Here is a 26550-nt window from a genome sequence, read left to right on the forward strand (position 1 = left end):
AAGTAATGAACAGAGCCATCCTGCGCGGACTGAAAGCACGTCTGGATCGAGCTAAGGGATTGTGGCCGAAGAGCTACCAAGTGTCTTATGGGCTCACCGAACTACCGAAAAAACCGCCACGGGAGAAACCTCCTTCAACCTCACCTACGACACTGAAGCAGTGATCCCGGCGGAAATCGAAATACCAACATTGCGATTAGAAACATACGACGATTGGACGAACGAAGACGAGTTACGTATCAACCTTGACCTACTGGACGAGGTAAGGGACCTCGCGCACATCCGAACAGTGGCATACCAGCAGCAGGTAGCTCGCTACTACAATGGCAGAGTAAAGCAACGAAGCTTCCGAGTCGGCGACCTGGTCCTTCGTAAGATTATGGTGCCCGAACCCTGCGTGGGCAAGCTTGGACCTAACTGGGAAGGGCCCTATAAAGTAAAAAGACCGCTCGGGGGGGCATACGAACTTGAAACCTTGGAAGGCAAACGAGTACCTCGAGCGTGGAACATCGTGAACTTAAGGCGATACTACCTATAAACCACCAAGCGAAGTGGACGAAATCAGGTCCTATGTGCCACGATGCAAGCCAAGAGGAACCCCGACGTAGACAAGCAAAAAAGTCGAGCATATTATCAGCTCAGCAAAAAACCAGTTTGCGGCAGAAAAGACCGCGGAAATATAATAACCCGGACAAAGTGGCATAGACAAAGAATCAGTTCGGGGAAGAAGAACACGGGGAAAAAGACATATATATTCCATTGCAAGAAACAATACATTGGCCATCAGAAAGGACTTACAAAAAAAAAATTACATGCCCGGAGCCACTTCTTCGCCATCGGAAGGCACTTCAACAACACCCGAAGGCCCTGCCTCTCCTTCAGAGTCCGACTCGCCATCGGCAGCATTGGCCATCTCCTGAGTTATACGCGAAGTGGATATGGCACTTACATCGAGGTCGGGGTATGTATTCCGGATCATCCATCGGCTCAACTTGAACCCCCTCCTGTAAGAATCCACCATCAGATCGTCAAAACGCGGAGAGGCAATGTAGTCTTCAACTGCCTTCTTCTTGGCATCTTCAATGCCCTGGGAAAAAATCTGTGTTCTCTCCCTGATGTCCTCTTGAAGATATTCGACTTGATGCTGCAAATCCAACTTCAAGTCCGCCATATGCTTGACAACTACCCCCATGGCCTCGGCGTCACGCTGAGACCTCGCCTGCCTGGCCATCGCAACGCGAGCAGCCTCTTCAGCAACGTAAGCAGCCGCCTCAGCAGCCCGGGTATTTGCCTCTGCAGCACGGAAAGCTTCTTCAGCAGCATGAGCGGCAGCCTCAGCAGCTCGCGCCTGTCGCGAGCTCCTCTCCACTTAGGCCGCCAAGGCATGAATTGAAGAATTCACCTACCAAAAGAAACAAGTGAGCAAATAACAGCAGAAGCAACATAATAAAAAAGGAAGACGGAATCTAACTTACCACCATGGCATGTGTTACGGCGCAGCAAGCGACCTGATTCAAGGGAAGATCGGTCCACGTCACGACCTCCTCAGGGAAAGTAGCGTCCCTACTCTTCTGAAGAGCGTAGTTCGGCGTCAACACGCTCCTAAACTCCCCTTGAGCTCCCGAGCCTGAGGGCCCAGCCCGCATATGAGCGGACCCGGAGTGAGTAGGAGCACTTGAGTATGCAGGAGTGCCCGTATGAGTGGTCTCAGCGTAAGGCGCCCTGGCAGTTTCGTGCACCGGTGGAGTCACTTCGGGCTCCCTGGGCAGATCCTCCGGCGTATGGTCTGGAACTTGGGGCTCCTCATCCAGGGGCAGCTCGGTACGAGTTCGCTTGGCGACCCGCTTCCTCCTCTTCATACCTTGGAACAAACGCCCCCCACGAGTTCTCTCCGCGTCCATTACACCTGCAGAAACGAGTTCGACATCAGAAAAAATGAAAAGAACAGAGCAAGCAAGAAAACTGCATAGCTAGAAACCTACCCGAACTCAGGCCGGCTGCAATAAGCTTGGCCTTCGTTAAGTAGTGGTGGCACTTTAAACCTTGCCGTGCCCATTGCCGGAGGCCCTTCATCGTCTCTTTATCGAGAGTCACGCCTAAATCGGGAGCGGCCTCACCCCATCCGGTCTGAAAGGGCCATCCTTGTGCACTTCGCACACCGAAGTAGTCCCGTTTCCACGTCGGAACCTTATTAGGAAGATCGTGCATAAGCTTAAAACCCTGGCGAGGAGAAAGGTAATACGCCCGTTTCCCCCCAGGAAGAGAACCCGCCTGTCTCTTGAGCATCAACATAGAGGAGAATATCTCTAAGTCCAAGGGGAAGTTCTGCTCGCAAAAAAGGGAAACTGTCCCCACCAGGTTCCGAATAGAGTTCGGATGAAGTTGGCCAATGGTGACACCGAAGTGGTTTATGACTTCGACGAGAAGGGGATGGAAAAGAAGTCGAAACCCCGCAGCGAGTTGCTCTCGAAAAATCACGATCTCGTCAGGACCGTGTTCCCAAGGAAAGCTACCCGAAGGAATAAAATATGTGTACCCCCCAGGAAGATTGTAAGACACAAGTATGGATTGAAGCCCCTCAGGCGTCATGGTCGAATGACCAAACCTGTCTAGCATCCAACCTCGGCGGGAGGTAGACGCCAAACTGCCCGAAGCGACTCGACCTACTGGTTCATAGTCCTCAAGCTCCACCTCAGGATCACTGAGGCAGTCGGGGGACACGGCTCGGTTGGTGGAACCTACGTCGGCCCTACTCGAAGAATCGTCTGAACTATCAAAGCTAGACATTGGGGAAAAGATGGATTCAGGAAAGTACTCACCGGAAAGTTTGAAGAACAAGCCAAAGAACCGTGAAGACTATATAACCAACCTTGATGCGAGCTAGAAAAGACTTGGACGCGAGCTGAAAGGTTGGACGCGAGCTCAGTAGACACACCGCAGAAGTGACAGACCGACTGGGGTCCCTCACTATTTATAGCTACAGTAACCAAGAATCGACCGCGCAGATCGAAGACGATCCGACGGCCCACGTTCTTACTGACCGCACGACCCTTAAGGTCGAGACGTGATTGGCGCACGTCTTTCCGAAGAAAATGAAACGTCAGGGCACGTCTTTTTGAAACCGACGTCGCTTCGACACGCGTCTTTTCGAAACTGACGCGCCGCACGTCTCCTTGACAGTCGCCCATGCACGTACAGCGGTGGTGCGTCTTTTTGAAATGACCCACTGTCACGTCCCAGCGGCGCGAATTCATTTGAAATTTAAAACGCGCGCTGTCACAACCATCAGCATTCTTGAGTAAGCACATTTCCAGCCTTCTCGGAAGCCGAAGGAACCCTAGCGAAAGCAACTCGCGCAGTGAAGATTCGAAGGGCAGGACAAATCCACCTGCTACCTCGCGAAACTCCCCGCACCATGGCAAGACCACCGGCGCAAGGAGTGGGGGGCAATTGATGAAGGAAGATTTGACCCGACCTCTCTATTACGTGACATGTAGCAGAAACAACAACTCGGCAAAAGGGGCCAAGCCTAGGCGGGAAGGGGACACCAGCGGACTGAACTCCCTACGGGGGGCCCAAACTCACCCTTTGTAACAGCTCGGGATACACCTCGCCGAACTGGCCAACTTTGTAACAGCTCGGGATACACTTCGCCGAACTGACCCTTTGTAACAGCTCGGGATACACTTCGCCGAACTGACCCTTTGTAACAGCTCGGGATACACTTCGCCGAACTGACCAAACTTTGTAAGAGCTCGAGATACACTTCGCCGAACTGACCAACTCTGTAACAGCTCGGGATACACTTCGCCGAACTGACCCACTTTGTAACAGCTCGGGATACACCTCGCCGAACTAACTTGCCCTATAGATACCTCCGAACTCAAGACTTCGCCTCGCTCAGCACTTCGCATCACCTTCTGGACACCAAAACCAAACAAGTCGTACCATGCCTAACACTAAGGAAGTTCGCGCCCGAGGGCGCCGCGCCTAACTAACTTGGGACCTGACATTTGGCGGCAGCACTCTAAACGGCCACCTGCCACCGCCACTGACACCACCGTCTCCAGTTAGAAAGACGGTTAGGCAGTGACGGTTCTATCTCAGCAGAAAGAACGACGGCCGAATTGACAAGCACAAGGGTAATCATACCCAACCTGACAAGGGCCTCGGGGCGAGTGCACGAAGTGATTATAAGAGCCCCCTGCCCCCCGACAAACGAGGTATGCAAACTTTGCGCTATCTGGTATTACCTTGCTTTTAAAGGATTCTGACTTGAGCTTCGGAGCCTCTACACCGGGTTCCCCCCGGAGCTTCCCTGTCTCCTCCGTTTCAGGTTCCTTGCTACCCCGTTCAGAAGCAAGACCGCGGATAGCTAAGACCGGCCGGATTGCACTCCATCAGATGGCATATGAAATAACACAATTACCCTTTCGAGTTTTGGATAAGCAAGAGAAGCATAAATCTTTATGCACTGATTTTTACGTTGAATAACCAATGCTTCCTGTCGAAGAAGTTGCACAAAAAAAGTCATTGGAGAAGAGGGATATAGGCCATTGTCGTTGTAATCCCTTTTATTCGGTTGTTCAATACATAGCAATTGGGGGGAGGGGGGTTGGCTGTCGTTGTTGTCAGAGAAGATGAATAATTCTTGCCATCACCATGGAAGACAATCAAGGTAAAATCGTCTTATAAATATTAAAAGTGGTATTTTTGGCATTAAAAAATAAGTCACGTATTTTCATGTGATACGGATAAGTATAAATTGGCAATTTTCGAGGGTTCAAGTATTACAGTGGCACATTTTGAAATTTGGATACTAAAGTAGAAGTCCCAAAATATAAGGTATTATTATTCAAATTTACCCTTTTATAAACATTCATGTTTTAGGGCAGCCTCTTTATTATTGTAAGTAAAGGGAAGATGCTGCAATGATGAGCTAAAATCACTAATAAAGCCTAACATTTTGTAATTATTATTGTTTTTTTTTCTGTAAATAATTGTCTCTCATCTCCCACCATATATTCTTTCTTGCTTTAAGAATCAGGATTTGTTTGGGAAGGGTGCAAATGTCAGGTTTGTTGGTATTTGGTAAAAATGCATTTGTATACTTGAAGTGATGGTTTTCACAAATTTCAAAGAATCTTTACAGCAGAGTTTATATGAAAAAAAAAATGACATAAGCCTTTGCACTCAAAGTTAATCAATGTAAAAAGGATATATCCTAGTCTCGGGGTTCGTGTTTATATCTCTTACAACTAAAAATTCTTTGACAAAAATTAAATTTATCAATGCAAAAATAAACAAACTTTACATTTACATTTTACATGAACCAAAATGTAATCTACATATTTGTATTTACATTTCACACCCTACTTGTACTCTTTCCAAACGAAAACTAACCATTTATATTGAAAACTTTACTGCTAAAGTTTAATCATGAGATGATGGTTGATAATGAGTTCAATTGGAATGTAACGATTTTAGGTTTCTACTGTTGCCAACTATCTATCTATTCATCTATCTATCTATCTATCTCTCTCTCTCTATATATAGCAAGATGGTCCACATCACTATGTCTCTTATTTCTTCAAACCTCCTTCTTAATTTCATTTTTTTGAAATTTTTATTTCTTAATTCAACATAATTACTCATTAAACTAATATTAAAATAACATGGTCTTAACTATTTTCAACAACTATAAAGAGAGAGGGATTTGATCTTTTAGGATGTGTTTATTTTGAAGAAAAAAGTAGGAAAATGATGGAAAAGGTAGGGAAACCTTTACAAAACTTGTCCCTACCTTTCCCTGCTTTTTCCCTCAAACCAAACATAACCTTAATGTTTAGCCAAGTGGTACCACTTTCCCCCACTTTCTCTAAATTGTTTATAATACCTATTTATCATCTCCCCTACTTCTTATATACATCTATCTAAATAATTACAATATATTTAATAATATTCATATTATTAATAGTTCCATATTTTTACAAAATTCACCATGAAATTATGTAGTAACAATATAAATTATTCAATCTAAATGTTATTCAAATAATAAAAATTTAACATTAAAAAATAAAAAAAAGTATTTAAATATCCCAATAACTAAATACATTAAATAAAAAAACATTAAAAGTAGATAATTTATTATATAACAAAATATTTAATATTACATAATAAATTAAAAAAATCTTCAAAGTAGAAAAATAATTATAATAGATTTCATATTTTTCATATTAATAATAATTTATTATTTTACAAAATTAATGACCAATTATGTAATGATAGTACTAGTTAAAATTTTACGGATTATTAAATTCAATAAGTAATTAAAATTTTAAATAACAATATTATTTAAATAACTAAATAATCTTGTAAATAACTATTTTCACTTATATCAATTAATAATTATGGAATTCAAATCATAATATTTATTAGTAATAATTTTACAATAATAGTGTACATTCATTATATATACTAAAATTAATGGTTATTTTATTTTAGTAATTATTTATTATATTTTTTCTAAATATGTTTTCAATAATTAGTTATAATTCTATGTTTGTTTTGTTATTTAACAGTAAAGTACCAATAATTACTAGAGATTAAACAACTATTATTTAACTCTTGAAATTTTATTTATCATATTTATTGTATTTTTGTTATAAAATTATTTTTGGTAATTATGTATTTTTTATAATTTATTGTATATTTGTAATTATTGTATTTTATTAGATATCTATTGTATTTTCATTAGAAATTTATTTTCACTAATTGTATTTTTTTATAAATTTTCAATAGTCATAGGAGATTAAACTATTGTTATTTATTAGATATTAGACTATTAATTTAGCTGAAATTAAGAGTGTTCAAGGATTGGTTCAATTTGATTGTAGGCTATTTCGTGAACCAAATTGACCTAGTTAGGTCAAAGATTTGTCACCCAAAACGAATGACCACTAATAAAAACTTGCAAACTCGAGTTGTATTAGTTTGGGTCTATTTTCAGTTTGGTTTGTTTGTTTACAAGATTCAAACTTAAAAATTAAATTTAAATTTAATGAATTATAGTGGTATTATTAAAAATTAAATTTATGATATAAATATTTTAGACTATGAATAATGGGAGTTTCCCACTTTTTCATAATGAAATTTGCATTTAAAATATAAAATATTAATATATACCTATGGTCGAGTCAGTTCAATTTTAGTTGATTACTAATAGCCAAATCGAAACCGACCTAACTTGGTCAAGTTGGAAAATTGCTAAATCAAGACTGATCAGAAATACTAAGAACCGACCAACTTGGATCGAATTTGATCGGATTAATTATTAAAATATTAAAATATAAAACAATTATGTATTCCTATATATTTCTATTGTTTAACTTTCACTTAAGAAAGCCCATACAACACACGAGTTCCCGTTAATGCATATATATGAAATGGGTTAAAGAATTGACAATTATTTATTAGGATTTTTATTATTGAGTGTGATTGATAATGAGCTTGGAGAAACTTGCGAACCCGGGTTGTATTAGTTTGGGTCTATTTTCAGTTTGGTTCGTTTGTTCAGAAGATTTAAACTTAAAAATTAAAATTAAATTTAATGAATTATAGTGGTATTGTTAAAAAATTAAATTTATGATATAAATATTTTAGATTAAGAATAATGGGAGTTTCCCACTTTTTCATATTAAAATTTATATTTAAAATATAAAAGATTAATATATATCTATAGTCGAGTTAGTTCAGTTTTAGTTGATTACTAATAGCCAAATCGAAACTGACATAACTTGGTCAAGTTGGAAAATTGTTAAACCAAGGCTGATCGGAAATACTAAAAATCGACCAACTCGGATTGAATTCGATCGGATTAATTTTAAAAAATTAAAATATAAAACAATTATGTACTCCTATATATTTCTATTGTTTAACTTTTCACTTAAGAAAATCCATACATCACACGAGTTTCCATTAATGTATATATATGAAATGGGTTAAGGAATTGACAAATATTTTATTGGGATTTTTATTATTGATTGTGATTGATGATGAGCTTGGAGAAACTGTCTCTACACTTGCGTGCTTACGGGTCGTCGGCCTCGATGCTGATTAGTTCTGATCACCCTACTTTGTATTTTTACATAGATTTTATGAATCGAGTAATGAATTTATTTTATTTATTTTTTAAAGAAAATGAAAACTTAAATTATAAATATGAAAATATGTACATCAAGACCTTTGACCTTTGGAGGCAATTGAAGGACCATATCCGAACCCCTCCTACATGCCTTGATACTACTTCATGAATTCCCACTCCAGATCATCTATTCCATTGTTCCCGTGTCAATTGTTTTGATTTGTCATCCACTGTTTTTTTCACCCATAGTGGAGAAATAATTCATCAGCAATACCGAATATGATATAACATGACAATATATGAAGTTTAAACAATCAAACCCCTCGTCCATTTTGGGGAATACAGTCGTAGAGGATCATTTCTCATGATATCATTAGCTCGTAGAGGATTTTGACCCATTCATATGCATTATTCACAAGATGCTATAATGGCACATGGCATGTTAGTCATGAATCAATTTACGGGAAATATTATTGATGTGCAGCTGTAGCACTAGGAACATCTCTCATAATCATTATACGGGAAATTATTGATGTGCAAGTTTGTTGTGGGTATTTTATATATATTTCATGGGAGATTTTTATTTTTTCTAAATAAATAAATTAAAAAATATATAATAATATGTAAATAATAATTGTATTTTTTAAATAATTAAAAAATATTATTTTTTGACAAAAATATTGAAATTTAATATTTAAATAATGAAAAAATAATTGAAAAGGAGAATCATCTATTTGTGTTAGAATTAACATTAAAAATTATTATTTTATTGATAAAATATTAAAAATAAAAAATAAAAAATTTATTAAAATTAAAGTAATTGGACCAATGTAACACAAATGTAATACATGTGCATTACGTTGAAACCTTTCTACAAACTGTCCACACCATAACGTAAAATATTAATGAGAAAATATTGTGGACGACAAATTGGTGTATAACCCATCCCCGTCCATGCTCCCAATGTAGGGTAAAGACATGTTGTAAAAACGGTGTGAGGCGTGCATTATGAGGACCAGATCCGGACTTGATGTTTTCAATACACGGAATACACGGTTAGGATGTGTAGTGGGGATTGGGGCGCGTTCTGTGGGAAAACCCAATGCAAATTTGGGTTCATAGGTTTAGGTAATGGGTTTATTTGTAGTCACATCGAGTTCACCCGGGTTTTGTGGATCGACCGGGTGGACTGGTCTAAGTTCATTACCCATGTAGAAGATATGGTCTGGAAGGCTGGAAGCATGCTAATCCATGGCAGTATTCCCGCCATGCGGACTCTTGCACTGTGTTCCTATCCTTCAGACTTCTCTCACCTTTTCCCTCTCATTTTCAATCACAAAGCTACTCTTTTTCTTCATCCCCACAACAACAGCACTCGCAAATTAGGGTTTCTTTGTCCCCAAACAGTTCGCACATCAAATACAGGTCCAACTCTCTTTCTTCCACTCCCTAATTCTCTGCGGTCATCTTTCCCCGTAGATAATCAACTGTCGGACGCAGACGACGGAGATGACGAAGCCGCAGATGAATATGAAGAATTCGCTGTCGACGTCTCCGATGAAGACGAACCAGTGGAAGACACCGCCAGTTCGACCATCCCAACGACGTCGCCCCGGTTCGAAGAGCACAAATGGCAGAGAGTTGAGAGGCTCCGGTCAGAAGTCCGAGAGTTCGGAGAGGGAATTATCGATTTGGATGAACTCGCTTCTATTTACGACTTCCGAATAGATAAATTTCAGGTATTTTCTTGTTTCATGCTTCTATTTTTGCATTCCCACAGAGCATGTTTAATTTCCCCCTTTTTGTTTTTGAAATTTAAGGCCAATAAGTGTTATAAACTTTGTGCAGAGGTTGGCTATACAGGCATTTTTGAGAGGCTCATCAGTTGTGGTTTCTGCACCGACAAGCAGTGGGAAGACTTTGATTGCAGAAGCTGCAGCAGCAGCCACAGTAGCTAGGGGAAGGAGACTCTTTTACACAACGCCGTTGAAAGCCTTATCCAATCAGAAGTACCGAGAATTCCGGTATGCAGTAAACGGAATTGTTGAATCAGCCGTTGCACATAAGACTGTAGAGTATTTCAAATTAATCAGCTTGTGATGTGCCAAATTAAGAGTCACAAAGAATTGAGAGAAATCATTTTGATGTGTCCGTCATTTCAGCGAGACGTTTGGTGAAAGCAATGTTGGTCTTCTCACGGGAGATTCTGCAGTTAACAAAGATGCTCAGGTTTTAATTATGACGACAGAAATTCTGCGCAATATGCTATATCAGAGGTACATCTTTTAATAGTTTCTTATCGGAATTGATAATTTATTAGTTAGTTCAACTTAGTGGATTGTATTTTATAGTTATCTAGCTCTTGGGTAAGCTAAGACAATTAGTCATAAAACCAATGAGTATATAAACACTTATTAGTTGAAAGGATCTGAAATTTTAAGTTTTTACAATGTTCTATTGCAATGCAGTTTTATATTAGAGATTTACAAGCAAGTAAATGCAGTTTTATATTAGAGATTTACAAGCAAGTAAATGCAATTTTGTGCTAGAGCCTAGAGCTTTGCGAGCAGGTTAATGTAACCTTGGGCTAGAGGTTTACAAGATTCTATTTACTTTACATTATCTGGAAATAAGACCTTTTTCCCTTTTTAGTGGCACAAAGCCACCGTAGCAGCAACTTTACTTGTATTCTGATGTTTATAATGTTAATTTATTCAAATGCAGTCGCTTTCTCAAAAAGTTTATTTCATTCATTATGTTGACATAGTACTGTTAAGATGGCTTTTTACTGTTACTCTTTTTTGTAGTATTGGAATGGTTTCTTCAGGAAGCGGATTGTTCCATGTTGATGTTATTGTCTTGGATGAAGTACACTATCTTAGTGACATATCTCGGGGTACAGTTTGGGAAGAGATAGTATGTTCACACTTTGTAATCCTGGTTATTATTTGACATTTTATTTTCTTTTCTTTCCCAGTTCTTAAGCAGTCTAATTACACTAAGATTAGTCCAGGTTATTTATTGTCCAAAAGAGGTTCAACTTATATGCCTTTCAGCAACAGTGGCAAATCCTGATGAGCTGGCTGGTTGGATTGGGCAGGTATTATCTATGTATTGGTTCAATGTAGTGATTATAAAACTGCATACCAGTTCAGGGAGTGTAATAATGCTTGCATGATATGGATTAGGCTTTGTTTGGCTTATCTGGAATGAAATGGGGCACCATACTTTTTTTTTTATAACAAAAAACTTTCATCGCAGAGAAAAGTAAGAAGCTAAAAAAATACAGCATACGAGTCCCTCTAGGAGAATTGAGGACAGGAACTTGAGAGGCACAGAAAAAATGCAAGTTCATTTGCATGCACTAATACAATACAATAAAAAAGGTCATTACCAAATGTTGATTCAATCTGGGGTCTTAGGAGAGGTGGACTGGGTACATACCTAAACCTTGGCTTTATTTATTTATTTATTTATTTTTTTTTGGGGGGGGCACAAAGGGGATGCTCCATTACACCAACCACTGTTCCCTGAAAAGGACCTCATAAACGTTGTTGCTAAAAAAAGACCCCATAAACTCCCCAGGATCTATCCTGGAGGGTGTGCTCCTATAAACCTGCTTTTCGCTAACCCTTACATATTCCCTGGTTAAACTGTTAAAATGAGCTGATCATTGGACCTGATGGAATGAGATATTTGCTCTTGATGGAACAGGGTAACTGGTTATTCATGTTACCTGCTCTTTCACAAGGTAATAAGTTTGAATGTTTGAATCATCAGTCCATTCAAATGATAATAATGTGTTGGTAAAGAGCTTTTGGTTGCTTTTTGTTTCTAACGATAAATGACTTATTTAACGGTCATTTTTGGTCCTGGAAGTTGTCAGTTTGTTTGGATGGCATCCCTTCAGTTCTCAGGTAATTGTAGAAGCTTTGCAATGGGAAAACAACAAACAAAGAATGCTGTGGATATTCAAATAGTCTTCCTTAAATGTTTCCGAGTTCCTGTTACTTAAGTGTCTAAACACTGACATTTCTTGGTGGAGTTATGTCTGATGATCTATTGCTGAAGAAAAAGAAAATAAAATAAAAGAACAGAAAAAAAGAATATATAATATATATCTTGAGAAATACTAATCCTACTCTTGTGGGTAGAATTACGGTTGTACTGTCAGTCTCACACCAATGCTTTTACATGGGTAAGGTGGTATAGTTATCATAGCACCCCAATCTGAAAAAACACGCACCATTGATGTTGAACCCATATAAAAGCAATTGTGAGAGTGCATCTCTAGTCCTACTCACTATTGTATGATTAACATCCTTCAACCTAGAAGCACTTTCACCAGTGAACATGACAGTTAACATGTCAGGTATTACATGATAAATGACTCTCATGAATAGAAGTTCTGCCATGTGCAGCTAACATTATGGTGTCTGGTACAGTGGAAAATGATAATTTGAGGTGTATTTGTTACATAATATCTTACCATGCACTTGTTTGGGCCATTACTAATGTAGCATTTATGGCCTATTTCATGTTTGTGTCTAGCAATGCCAATATTGAATTTGCATTTTGGTATGTCAGATTTACAAGATTTTTTAAGGAACAATTGGTTAGTATTATTAGTTATTATTCTCTTTTAATGTTTTTTTTTCTTATTATCCAGATTCATGGTACAACAGAATTGGTGACATCATCAAAACGGCCAGTTCCATTAACCTGGCATTTTTCTATGAAGAATTCTTTGTTGCCACTTCTTAATGAGAAAGGAATCAGCATGAATAGGTACTTTTTCTGTCAATTGTCTCAATCCTTTTTTTTTTTGAGAAATTGGTAATGTATTAAAAGAAGCAAAAGATATACGAGCCCTGCTCAACAGGAAATTGAAACAGGAGAGAGAAAAACAAAAGCTGATTACATATCTGATCTAGATACAAAACGATTTCTATGATAAAAAAAAAGAACTGAAAGGTATATCCTTTATCTGTCTATGCATTGCGGACCAAGAATAGATCCTTCCCCATAAGCTTTTTAGAATTGTATCCTCCGAATTGCACTTGTTTTCAAACATTCTTCTATTTTTTTTCCCAACCAAATAGACCAAATTACTGCTGCTGGGATCACTTCCCACAAGACTTTCCTTCTCTTGGAAAGACCCTCAAGCTACCAGCATGACTTTCCATCTCTTGGAAAGACCCTCAAGCTGCCAGCACTCCAACAAAGAGATCAGATCTTTTTGGAAACAAAAGTTAACTTCAAACAGCCCCAAGGCTTTTCCCCATATCAAGCTAGCAAGTTTGCAATGAATGAAAAGATGTTCTGCATTTTCTGAAGCTGCCCTGCATAAACTACATCTGCCTGGCTCCACCACCAAACCCCTTTTTGCTAGTGAGCCTGCTGTCAGGCACTTTCCAAGAGTGGTAGTCCATAATAGAAAAGCAACTTTAGGAGGAGCAACTGACTTCCAAATTCTCTGCTCAAGGAAGTTCCCTTCTCTTTGTTTAAGCATTTATAAAATGAGTTAACAGAGAACACCCCTGAGTGATCTCCCAGCTAGTTCCTTTTATTCGCCCTGGAGAGATCTGGTTTGTTAGAGCTAAGGGTGTACATCAACTCCAACCAATGTGGTATTTTCTAATCATTCATATTTCTTCTGAAAATGGGACACCAGTCTCCTGTAGTTCTACCATGATAGTAAATCTCAGCTACTAGGCAGTCCTTATTTTGGGCTAATTCAAACAGTGTTGGGAATCTTTCTTTCAGAGGGCACTCCCCACACCACCAATCCTTCCATTCAACCTTGATTTCCTTTTTAAAATCAGATGCTGATTTCTGAATGCCTTTCCAAACTGAGCACCCATAGGATAAGCTGGATTCTCCTGGGTCCCAGTCTAAATTGGTCAAACCATATTTAGCTAAAAACACTCTTCTCCATAGACTCTTGGACTGCTCATTCCATCTCCAATACCATTTGCCCAGGCATGCCAAGTTGAATTTTCTTAATTTCCTGACCCCTAGGCCCCCAACTTTCCTTGGTTTAAAACCTTAGTCCAGTTGACTAAGTGAATTTTGTATTCCTCCTTCCACCCCTTCCATAGAAAATCCCTCATTCTCTTCTTGATTGTTTTTGCTGCATCGTCAAGAATTGGGAAGAGTGAAAGTAAGTAAGTTGGTAAGGGGGAAAGCACACTTTTGATTGGAATCAGCTTCCTTCCTTTTGATAAGTACTTAGTCTTCCAAAGAGCCAACTTCTTGTCTATTCTCTCCACCACCAGATCCCATATTTTTCTTTGAGGTACATCTCTCCCCTAGAGGCATTCCTAGGTATTTTGTTGGCAGTTTACCAATTTTGCGCCCAACACAGCTCGCCAAAGTCTGAAGATCTCTTCCTTCTCCCACTGCAAACATTTCACTTTTATGAATGTTAATTCTTAAACCTGATACTGCTTCAATAACAATTTCCATGAATTTACCAAAAAAATAACAATTTCCATGAATGCTTAGGAAGTTATTATCTCTAGGATTTTGGCAACAATGAGCTTAAAAGTTACTTCTTCTTCCCTTGATGATAAGTGTATGTTGAGTCATTGTTATGAAATTGGGATTTATGTGTGATGCTTATCTCACATCTACATGTATAGCATATAGCTTATAACTAGTTTATAGATAAAATAATATTTCCTTCTCAAATGAGCTTTACTTATGCTAAGTTGAAGGGAAGAAGAGGAAACCCAAAAATTGAGGCTGGAAATTTAATATGAAACCATGCATAAATTCCCATGATTCTATAGTGGTTCTCATCATTTCGAGGGAACCTGAAAAGGCATTTATATTTTGACTGCCATGGTAGAATAGACTCTGGGCCTACAGCCAAACTCTGGAATCTTGTCAATTGGTTGTCCTGGGAATATGCATTTCTCTATATCCTACTTTGGTCCAAATCCCATGGATGAAAATTCCCATCCAATCATAGTTGTCAAGGTTCTGCATTCTCTATTGTAGACCTGTGGAAAAAAAATTCCTTCCTTCCTTCAGGGCTTATGAGACTGTAATTTGGGTTTAAATCCATGTTATTTAAATTTCCTCAAAGTGGACAAAAAAACACCTGTATTTTCTAGCATTTCAGTGGGGATGGTCAATACAGGGTAAAAAATTAGTTGCTAATGTATAGCTTATAAATGAAATGGTCAGGCTAAGAAGTTTTATAATTGGGAGAATAAGAGTAAACTTCAATTATTTTCAAACAAACACAGACAGGAAATATGGTAATGATTGGATTGTTTTCCAGCTTAACATTCTCTTTTTCTTCTCTATTGTGTATGCACAGATTTGTATAAAATGCTCTATTTTTCATTTTCTTTTCTATCCTTTGACCATGTTATCTATCCCCCCTTGCTAGCTTCTGTCATGCATTATGTTAACAATGTTATGTATGTTATAGTAATGCAGATGCATGCTAATGACCTAGTGTGCACTACAAAGGTGCATAGGCAACAACACTTTCTGTGCTAAAATACAACATATCTACTTTACTTACTTCTACAACTAAGGTGTTTTCTTTGGAGGTACTAGATTGATAGAATGCACATTTTACTCCTCATAAAAATATAAGTAGAAACAATAAAGCACACAACAGTGACAAATAATTATAGATGTATAAAGCAAATGGAACAAGATAAATGACTGAGAGGAAAATTAAGATACCAAGCAAAAGTGCTCTGGTTTTCTGTAACAACCACATCTTCAGCTTACTTTTGATAAAATCCCAGATTCCAGCATAAAATTTCAATATTGAGAAAAGAAACCCTGGATAATCATGAGAATTAGAAAGTATGTGGTTGCTGATTTAACTTTGAATGACATGTCAATTTCAGTTCTTGCTGGTTTGGCAAGCTGGCATAGTAGAGAGAGGTTTTGATTTGAAATTGGTTGGATTTAGCTGATTGTTGTGAACCTAAAGCAATGCTGCTGATCTTATATATAATGCTAGGATAATCATAAGCAAACTAGTAGGATTATGTCATAACCAGTCAATAAATCAGTCCAAAAGTCAAACTGAAGTTTGGCTTGGTTGTCCAAATTCATCATATGCACCATTGCAGATGCCATTGTACTTGTGTGAATTATCCAGTTCTGTATAACATATTACTTATTGCAGCTTACAGGTATGAAATAAGTATTATATGCCATTTCCTTTGGGATAAGGACATATCTAAAACAGTTTTGAAAACTTGAAACACAGACATGTCAGTAAAGTTCATTTGTATATTCTGAATTTGGTTCTTAATACGATTGAGTAATGTACTTTTTTCTATGTAGAGATTTGCATATCTAAAATCTTATATGAATAAAATTCTAGTAATAATTGAAACAAAAGATATGATTGTTATGCTTTAGAAGTTTTGGCATGTGTCTGACATGTATTTATTTGAATTTTGGTAGTTGTCTTTGTGGCCAGATAACAGAAGATGAAGTGTCCTTGATACAGATGATATTGTGTCTGAGACTCTGAGATACCCAGTTAATGCATCTAAGATCATATATAAGTATGGCATATTTTACAATTATGTCATATTTTAACTGAATCTTGATTCTGAGAACAGGCACCTTTCCATCTTCACCAATGGTCATTCTTCATTGTTCTGTTTAAAATTAAAACTTAGATCTTCAAATCACTCTGCACCACTGTTCTTGACATGAAATAACACAAACATACATATGCATATGTATATGTATGTATGAACACACTCTTCACAAGGAGCTGCATATGGTTTTGCAATGACAGTTGCTGATTAAGGACTTCACTTCTTGGTTATGGATTTAGATACATTTGACCGCCATAGATTTTTTCATTGTTATCATGTTTAAGATGTTCAATAAGAGTGGGTGCATTTTAATTTTCCAGTGGCTCTATATGCACTATGAAATCAAGTATAATCAATTTGTATCACATGACTGTGGCCTTATTTTTATTTGCCATTTCTTTGTCCTGGAACCCATTGCTTGGAACTCAGCAGTATTTACGATTTCGTATGTGTTGGAACAGGAAGTTGTCACTCAATTATTTACAATTTTCTACTTCTGGAGTAGAACCTTACAAAGATGATAAATCTAGAAGAAGAAGCTCAAGAAGACGTGAAAGCGAGAATTACAGAAGTATCAATATGTATGGACAGTCAGCACTGTCAAATAATGACATAAATACAATCCGCCGTTCACAAGTATGGGTTTGCTTTTAGTTCCTGGCATTTTTTGGTTGGCTATCTTCATTTGTGAAATGCTTATCCTGGGGTTATTTTGACATGTTTTGTTCTTTCGTTTTTTTTTTATTGCAAATTTCTGACATAAGAACATTGTTGTTTTCCAGGTTCCTCAGATTAGAGATACTTTATGGCAACTTAGGGCAAGGGATATGCTGCCAGCTATTTGGTTTATTTTTAGCAGAAAAGGATGTGATGCAGCTGTTCAGTATCTTGAAGATTGCAAACTTTTGGATGAGTGTGAGATGGGCGAAGTTCAGCTGGCTTTGAAGAAGTTCCATATACAACATCTGGATGCAGTTAGAGAGACTGCTATAAAGGGCCTTCTGCAAGGTGTAGCAGCACACCATGCTGGCTGTCTACCCCTGTGGAAGTCATTTATTGAAGAGCTGTTTCAGCAAGGACTTGTTAAGGTTGTCTTTGCTACAGAAACACTTGCTGCTGGAATTAACATGCCTGCTAGGACTGCTGTTATTTCATCTCTCAGTAAAAGGAGTGAAGCTGGACGAATCCAGTTAAGTTCAAATGAACTGCTTCAAATGGCTGGACGTGCTGGACGTCGAGGTATTGATGAAAGGGGTCATGTGGTTCTTGTTCAGACTCCCTATGAAGGAGCAGAAGAGTGCTGCAAGCTTCTTTTTGCTGGAGTGGATCCTCTTGTTTCACAGTTTACTGCTTCTTATGGAATGGTTCTGAATCTTCTTGCAGTAAGTGCATATATCATAATCATGAGCTGATATCTTCTGATGTATTTCAGAAAATGATATAGTTAGTGCCACACAGGGTGCAAAAATCACTCGCAGATTGAAGGAATCAGAGGACATGAAACATTTTCAAGCAGGACGAACGTTGGAAGAAGCTAGGAAGCTAGTTGAGCAAAGCTTTGGAAACTATGTTGGGAGCAATGTCATGCTTGCATCCAAAGAGGAGCTCACAAAAATACAGAAAGAGATTGAGGTGTTAACTTCAGAAGTTAGTGATGATGCTGTTGATAGGAAGGTCCGAAAGCAGCTCTCTGCAATCGCATATAGGGAAATATCTGATCTGCAGGAGGAATTACGGGTACTTCCATAAGTCCATTTTTTTTTCAGGTCTTGACAATCTCTGTCTCATGTTTTAAAAGGCATGCTTGATGCATTAGGCTTATAGATGACTCATTTTATCAGGTGCTCCTCACTTAAACCCAATTGTGCCTCACCTGCCTTCTTCTTATGTTTTGATGAGTTACTATTAAATTTGATTTTAACAGGTAATTTCATATATAAGTTGTAACCATGGTTGTAAGTGTTCAAATAGTTTAACCTACATAGATTGATAGAACTTAAACCTATAACTATGCAGCCTTCATATTAATAACATGGCACTCTAACCAATTGAGTTAAATGGGCTTTTAGATTTTATTTCTTTCACAATCTAGATTTTCATTTTCTTATATAATATATATATATATATATATATATATATTCCCAAAAATGGTACCTTACTTCATCTAGGCATGCAAATGCTTACTCATGCCTCAAGCTTTAGGAAGAGGGCTGATTGTTTTAGCCCGGGCTGGGTCTAGGCTGACCTGGAATTTTACACTTATTTATATATATATATATATATATGTGGCGAAAAAAAGAGGAAAAAAAAAGACAATTGTATATACCCAGGAGCTTGGCCCAGTGCAGTTTGCCTCTTGATTCAACTTAGAGCTTTGTATCTTACAAACCTCAAGAATGATGAAATGAAGAATAGCCAAACCTATGGTTTTTATGCATCTTTCCATGTGGTGCTATTAGATTTGCATAGGCAAGTAGACATTTTGCTGAAACTGTACTTTATGATGGTTGAATCCAAAAGATGTATATATGGATTTGTTATTTTATATCATTAACAGAGATTTCACATTAAATGGATGGCACACCAATGCTTTCCAACAGCCCCGGGAGAGGACAGATAAAAAATAAGCCAAAGACCGATACTGTCATACTTGTACTGTAGTCTGTAGAAAGAAAACAGTTGCATATTAACACCAAGACCAGGTATGCCCCAATCTAGATCAGTCTTATTGACTCCCATCCTGCCTCAGTTAACTGCTAGAATATTGGTAGCCTTTATTTTTTGTATCATCTTTTGAGGATGCTTGCATTTCTTTCTCAGGCAGAGAAGCGACTTCGGACAGAGCTGCGACAAAGAATGGAATCAGAGAGAATTGCATCTTTAACTCCTCTATTGGAGGAGCTGGAAAATGGACACTTACCCTTTGTGTGTCTGCAGTATAAAGATAGTGATGGGGTTCAACACTTAGTCCCTGCTGTTTATCTGGGGAAAGTTGATTCCCTTTCTGGTTCAAGAATGAAGAGCATGGTGAGAGTTGGCAGTTTCTTGTTGTATATATTTGTCCCTACTAGATGCAAATGATAATTGAACCTGTATTTTGCTTTAAAGTTGGAACTTCTTTGTGCATGAAGTTTTGTTTTAATTAGGGTTTTGGTTTTTCCCTTTTTGTCATGTTTCATTCTCACATTTCATTCCTGTTAGATCATAGCCAAGTTTGTTGATCATTCTCTAAATGGCAGATTTGTGCTGATGATTCTTTAATGCAAACTACCATCAGAACAGAATTACACTCTGGAGATGCTGGAGGACACTTTGATGCTAAACCATCTTATTATGTGGCCCTTGGTTCAGATAACTCTTGGTATCTCTTTACAGAGAAGTGGGTTAAAACAGTTTATAGGACTGGCTTTCCTAATATTCCTTTAGCTCAGGGTGATGCTTTGCCTCGGGAAATTATGAAGGCTCTTCTTGATAAGGAAGAAGTACAGTGGGAGAAGCTTGCTAATTCTGAACTTGGAGGCTTGTGGAGCATGGAAGGATCCCTTGATACATGGTCTTGGAGTTTAAATGTTCCAGTCCTTAGCAGCCTTTCAGATGATGATGAGGTGGATCTATGCAATTATGGAATTTTCATTTTAATTTTTCTTTTGTATTTATTTTGTTGGGTCAATATTACATTGCATTGGTTACTAATTTATTGGCTTTGGTGTTGCAATTGGAAGAGATTTACGACAATTCATGGTAGATGCTTAGCCTTTTTTTCTCCAATTGTCAGGTGCTGCAAATGTCGCAACCATATCATGATGCTGTTGAGCTGTACAAGGAGCAAAGGAATAGGGTTTCCCGATTGAAGAAAAAGATTCCACGTACTGAAGGCTTTAAAGAATATCAAAAGATCATAGATATGACTAACTTCTCCAAGGAAAAGATTGAACGTTTGAAGGCTAGAGCAGATCGTCTAATTACTCGAATAGAGCAAATTGAACCATCTGGTTGGAAGGAATTCCTGCAGGTATCAATAAAATATTGTTTCCTTTAAAAACCAAATATTTTTTATAGCACTTCTCTTATTACTCAAGAAAGTATTCCCTTGTATTGCATTAATACAATTTATTGTGTCCAACCAACATATTGCTTCTTATACATGCAGTACCCTTTTTTGATTTTTTTTTTTTTGGTTTTTTCTTGGTTTTTTGGTTTATGTCGAGGAAACCTCTTTCTGGTTCTTAATGTGCTTTTGCATCTATAGGTTCATGGGACTTTGCCTCTCCTCTTTTAATACTCCCCCTTGTTGTCATTAAGGATCAGTTTGGAAACAGTACAAATACAAATATGTACAGTACAAATGTATACAAAATAATACAAAAAACAAGGTTTTGCACTCTACATATTTGTATTTGTACCTCTTCCAAACTGAGTGTAAGGGAAAATTTGTGTCTGCACCATTATCTTTTTTCTTTTCTTTGGTTTGGAACAAAAAAGTGGTTTTTTATGGGGCTAATTTAAATCCTGACCCCTCAAACCAACAGAAATAAGCAGCATTTTGAAACTTTTAACGTTTAATGCCATCAAATTACACTGCATGGTTGAAAAGAATGGTAGTGTAAATGCTGTTGGAATACTGAGTTTTGGAAACATGCAAAATATTCTTCAGTTGTTTCAATATGCCAGCTTCAATGCTCACTGCTGATTTTTTTTTTCAAATTTTGGGAACATGCAAAATATTCTGCAAGTTAACTTTTTTTTTTTTTGGGTTAGAAAGATAAAGATATTTGTGTTATTAAAATTTCATTGTCTCCTGGAGTGGGACTTGGAAAATGCATCACCTGCCTCCCCCTCCCCCCCCCCCCCCCCCCTCTCTCTCTCGCTTAAATATATTCCGTATTATTTCCTATTTTTCCTCACATGCATGACAGACATGCTTATTTGTCTTTTTGTTTATTATTATCTTTTATTGTTGATGTCATCCAAAAGATACAGCCATCCCAGCTGCAGTTATCAGCTCTATATGGTCTGAGAGGAATGACAGAATTATCAGAAATGAGAGGCTGGAGGTGCTGATCCAGTGTATTGTAGCCAGACTTGCTTCTTGGCTTTCTGCCGTCCCTGTGTTTTGTAATCAGAACATGTTTGTGGTGCTTAATTCTGTCAATCTGTGGGAGCTTTGTTCAGTCCCTTTGGGGATTTATATTTCTTGATCCTTCCCTTTCTTGTATGATTTTTTCATCATGAATAAAATTTACTTTACCTTTTAAAAAGAAACAACTAATGATAGGCACCCAAAAGTACATTTTACTTGGCCCATATGCATTTTGACTTTGAGAACATCTATGTCTACCAGATCAGCAACATTATACATGAAGCCAGAGCATTGGATATCAATACACATATGATATTTCCACTTGGTGAAACAGCAGCAGCAATTCGAGGAGAAAATGAACTTTGGCTTGCAATGGTGCTCCGGAATAGAATTTTACTAGAATTAAAGCCTGCACAACTTGCTGCAGTTTGTGGTAGTCTAGTTTCAGATGGAATCAAAGTTCGTCCTTGGAAAAATAACAGGTATTGTCATTTTTTTTCATTGCATTGTGTGCATTCCTTTCTATTTTTGATTTTTGGTCTGTATGCTGCTTTCGACTCACTTCTATGGTTTAATAAGATAGCCAAAATTTACTGATAAATAAATAAATAGATTGGTAAATAAATAATAAAAAGATAGCCAAAATTTTTCTCCAGGTAAACTGGCGAAGTATAGTAGTATACCAAAATGAGAAAATTACTGTTTTTCATTTGCGCTACATGTGTACAGAGGCAGTTGCAGTGCACCTCCACAAGAAGAAAAATAAGCCAAAAAGCAAAATTCCAAGTTAGAGGGAAGCCTAAAGATATCTGGAGATTGTTTTGTGGGTTCAATGGGGTTCCAATGGGCCCAAAATTCAAACTTTCTCTAGGGCATGCCAAAACAAAGAGGGGAATCCCTATCGATCTGGTTAGTAGTTTTGGAGATATTTGAGTTCTCTATTAGTGAGAGTAATCAGTGGCGTTTTTGTAATTTTCAGTTCTGGGCCTTCTGTTTAACTTTTTATTTTTTTAGGGATCTGAGAAGTTGTAGATTTGAGCATAGCCAGTCTTGTAGAAATTACCATTTTCAGCAAAAAAAAACTTTCTACCTACACCTATTCCTATATTTACCATTTAGAGACACCTTTCTGTGCACTATAAATTTGTCTCTTTACAAGCCAATTAGTAAAAGATCACAATAGAAAAGCATAACAATCTTACTGTACAACTTATTAGGCTCCACAAGTAGGGCATGTAAATGAGGTTATTCTTGAAAAAGTGTTGGGTGAAAATATTGCTCAAGATAATCATCTGTGAATGTAAGAATGAGTCAAAACTCAAAACAGAACAAAATAGGGTTAATCCAGAAGGAATCTAGTGAGATGAAACCATGTCAGAAACAGGCAAGGCACAAGGGAAGCAAACCATAAAATGTGTCGGTGTAAGAAGCTTACAGAAAATGCCAAGGCAATGAAAAAGAAACACCAAAAGAAAGGAAATGGATGGTACATAATAATCTGAAAAATGTTAAAATGCCAATCTTATCGAGGCACATATTCTGTGGCTTTACTGAAGTATTTCTATGTTTTTTTTAGATTCCCTGATATTCCTGTGTCTACTGCGCTCATTATTAGTGTATTTTTTTAATCTGCATTTCTTGGGGAATACTATTTTGCTGCAAAATTTATTTTCTAATGTTTCTTGATAAAATTGCTCTTTATGCTGGGCTTTTTCAAATGGTTTCAGAACTGATAACTGTCAATTGGCCTTGGTGCTGTTGTGGCCATAGCGTATGTGTATGTTTTTATTCTTGTTCTTCTCTACAACTTTTATAGCTTTCTGGAAGCATATACTTGTTGAAGCCTTTACAGCATCAAGAAAGGCTAATTTTGATCAGTATTTGATCCCTTCAAACAAAATTAACAGTCAAACTCATTGTAGCATATGCTCCTTTCTTTGATAATGCTGCATTTTTTGTTCCTTTTTTGCTTTTATTTTGGATACAATTTTCTGAATTTCACTGCTTTGATGGGACTGACCTGGGAGAAGGGTTTGCTGGTTGAGCAGTCTGGATGTCCAGTCGATGCAAGTTTTTATGTAACCTGATCCTAGGGTTGTACCAGGCTGATGAGTAGTTCGTTTTTGGTTTAGTTGCCTGTCTGTCTGATTAGGTGAGTCTTTTATTAAACTAGCCATATCCAGGCTCAACTGAACCTTATAAGCTAAAAAATGATGGGTCAAATTTTCTTTCCTCAAAGTGAGACTAGGCTCTTGATCTAGCTGTATTGCTTATTTGAAGAACAAAGCATCACTTGCAGTGGTGGGAGGAGAGTTTTGCTATACTGTTTGTGTACAATATGCCAGTGGTCCATGAAATCTCTAAATTACAAATTGATTACAATCCGTAATTTCTACCATGTGTATATGTTATTAAATTGGATCCTTAATTTGTGTATATGTTACTAAATTAGATGATTACTGCAATAGCTATGTAGAAGAATGCAGGTGTACTACTATGAATGGAAGTTGAAAATCATTTTGTGCCTGAAATTTTAATTTTGCAGCTACATATATGAACCTTCAAATACTGTAATCAATATCATTAAGATTTTGGATGAGAAAAGGAGCTCCCTTTTGCAGCTTCAAGAAAAGCATGGAGTAAAGGTAAGTTGCTTCTTTTTTTGTTTTTTGAAAAGCATGAGCGGTGTCCTTCCTGTACTTAATTTGGTTCTATAGTTATTCAGGTAAAAATAACTCGTTCTTGTTTTGATAGAAGTTGCAATACAAGTAGTTAACAAGATAACCATGCTTTCGTTTTTGTAGATACCTTGTGAATTAGATAGTCAATTCTCTGGAATGGTTGAAGCCTGGGCTTCTGGTTTAACTTGGCGGGAAATTATGATGGACTGCGCAATGGATGAAGGAGATTTAGCTCGCCTCTTACGAAGAACAATTGATCTATTGGCTCAGGTATGTACAATTTATCTGTAACATATTACGTGTATGCATGTATATCTCTCTGCATCCACCCATGACTTTGTGTTTGTAGTGTTAATTTTCCTTTTCTTTTCCTACTTTAGTATGAAAAAGGTTTTCTAACAGGTTCAAGCAAAGAAGCTCACTAGGAAAAACCCCACCGATTAAGCCATGTGGAGGAATCCTATGGCAGATCTGAACCTTCTTCTGGGCAGGGCAATCTCTGGATCAGCCCTATTACCCAACTTAGTATTTGACTTCTCCACAGATGGCATTAACCGTCCTAAACAAGGGCTTATTAGTGTTTGTATAGAAGAAACATAATGAAGTATTGATATAAAATAAATGAATATATACATAGTAAATAATTACGTTGGAAATTTTGAAAAATTTCATTTCATTCAGACAGAAGGAAACACCAGAATTTTACAGTTATGTATTTATGTGTAGGAAGCAGGTTTGCTAGTCAAGTACTTAAAATTGTTTCAGTATTTCACAGTTGGATCATTTAGACTTCTTTATTGAATTTCTGACTTCACCTGACAATCATTCTTTTTCTAGATCCCCAAATTGCCTGATATTGATCCAGTACTGCAAAACAATGCAATGGTTGCATCAAATGTCATGGACCGTCCACCAATAAGCGAACTTGCTGGATAACTTCATGAACCACTATGAAGTTACCATTATAAATATTGTTCCTGTCAAGCTATCATCCAATGCCATGGTCTGCTCACGAATTATGTGGAATTGGTTGATTGAACTTTTGAGTCTTTCTAAAGCTATTATGATGGCTACTGTGGCCTGAGGTGCTGGTGGAAGATAAAGCAATATTTGTATCTAACATGGCTGGATGACCTTGTAAGTAATTGGAAAGCTACTGTCTGCATATTGTTTGCCAAAGAGTGGAGGCTTTTTCATACTTATGTATTGCATATTCCATCTAACTGCAGAAAATCCTCCATTTTTATTAGCCTTTCTTAGTTTGAGTAAATGAAAATATTTCTGGGGTAATATTGACGTCTGTCCTTTTGGCATCCTTCTTTGAGATTAGGTCTAACAGCTTTTATAAACTGGCGGAATTGTCCATTGTTTTCTTAGCCATGGTTTTCTTCTGCAGGGTTTCGACACTAACAGACTTCTTGTGTGCTGTAGGATTGCACTCAGTCAGAACCAACTATTTTCACCTTATTGGGTGGGGCATAGGCTGCAAATTATGAGTTGAGATAGTTTTGGTAGGGCATGGGCTAGGGCCTCAGCCTTGGGCAACTTTACCCACGTAAGTCTGACTATTCATACTGCACAATTATCATATTGCATCTGCATACACATAAAACTCTATTGCTTGGATCAGCGTCACACTGTTACGCATGTTATGTAGTGTTTCCACTTTCCAGGTGTGGACTGTCAGTTTTGAGACTGGCAACGCTAATCCTTGTTAAACCTCTTTCCTTCAGCCTGAGCTAGTTGGGATCGATTGAATAGATCATTTTAACTAGTTACGATGAGGGAGGTAGCAACCAATTTGAACCAAAGATGCCCCTGAGATGGACATCTGATTTGATTGATGACCTGTTGATGATGACAGGTAAAGCACATCATGAACAGCCTTAGGGGTTTGCTTTAATATGAATATATATATATATATATATATATATATATATATTTTTTTTTTCTATGGAAAAAAGATATACTGATTTTATCCAATTGATTAGAATCTCTATCAGAATTATATATGCTTCATGAAATCAATAAAAAAAATACTATGCTAATGAAACACTG

At 37.5% G+C, this 26550-nt stretch overlaps 1 protein-coding gene across 3 annotated transcripts; it reads left to right on the forward strand.

The window, feature by feature from the left end:
• Positions 1-9348: 9348 nt before the first annotated feature.
• Positions 9349-26500, forward strand: EMB25 (DEAD/DEAH box helicase). 3 transcript variants are annotated; one of them, XR_016113383.1, is made up of 18 exons: positions 9349-9882; positions 9992-10167; positions 10306-10419; positions 10951-11059; positions 11157-11243; positions 12813-12931; positions 17193-17367; positions 17514-18113; positions 18190-18468; positions 19552-19758; positions 19971-20336; positions 20507-20743; positions 22073-22293; positions 24357-24456; positions 24616-24762; positions 25330-25629; positions 25924-26047; positions 26226-26500. XR_016113383.1 is itself a non-coding variant. In XM_088986647.1 (16 exons), the coding sequence occupies exons 1-16, from the start codon at positions 9364-9366 to the stop codon at positions 25426-25428; spliced, it is 3555 nt and encodes a 1184-aa protein (XP_088842773.1). In that variant the 5' UTR covers positions 9349-9363; the 3' UTR covers positions 25429-25792. The 3 variants fall into 3 exon arrangements, 1 of the variants encoding a protein (XP_088842773.1); XR_016113382.1 differs by having other exon boundaries at positions 25924-26500; XM_088986647.1 differs by lacking the exons at positions 25924-26047; positions 26226-26500 and having other exon boundaries at positions 25330-25792.
• Positions 26501-26550: the final 50 nt, after the last annotated feature.

This window comes from Nelumbo lutea, chromosome 4 (assembly GCF_056320005.1).
Source record: "Nelumbo lutea isolate HS-2025 chromosome 4, American lotus-T2T, whole genome shotgun sequence".
NCBI lineage: Eukaryota > Viridiplantae > Streptophyta > Magnoliopsida > Proteales > Nelumbonaceae > Nelumbo > Nelumbo lutea.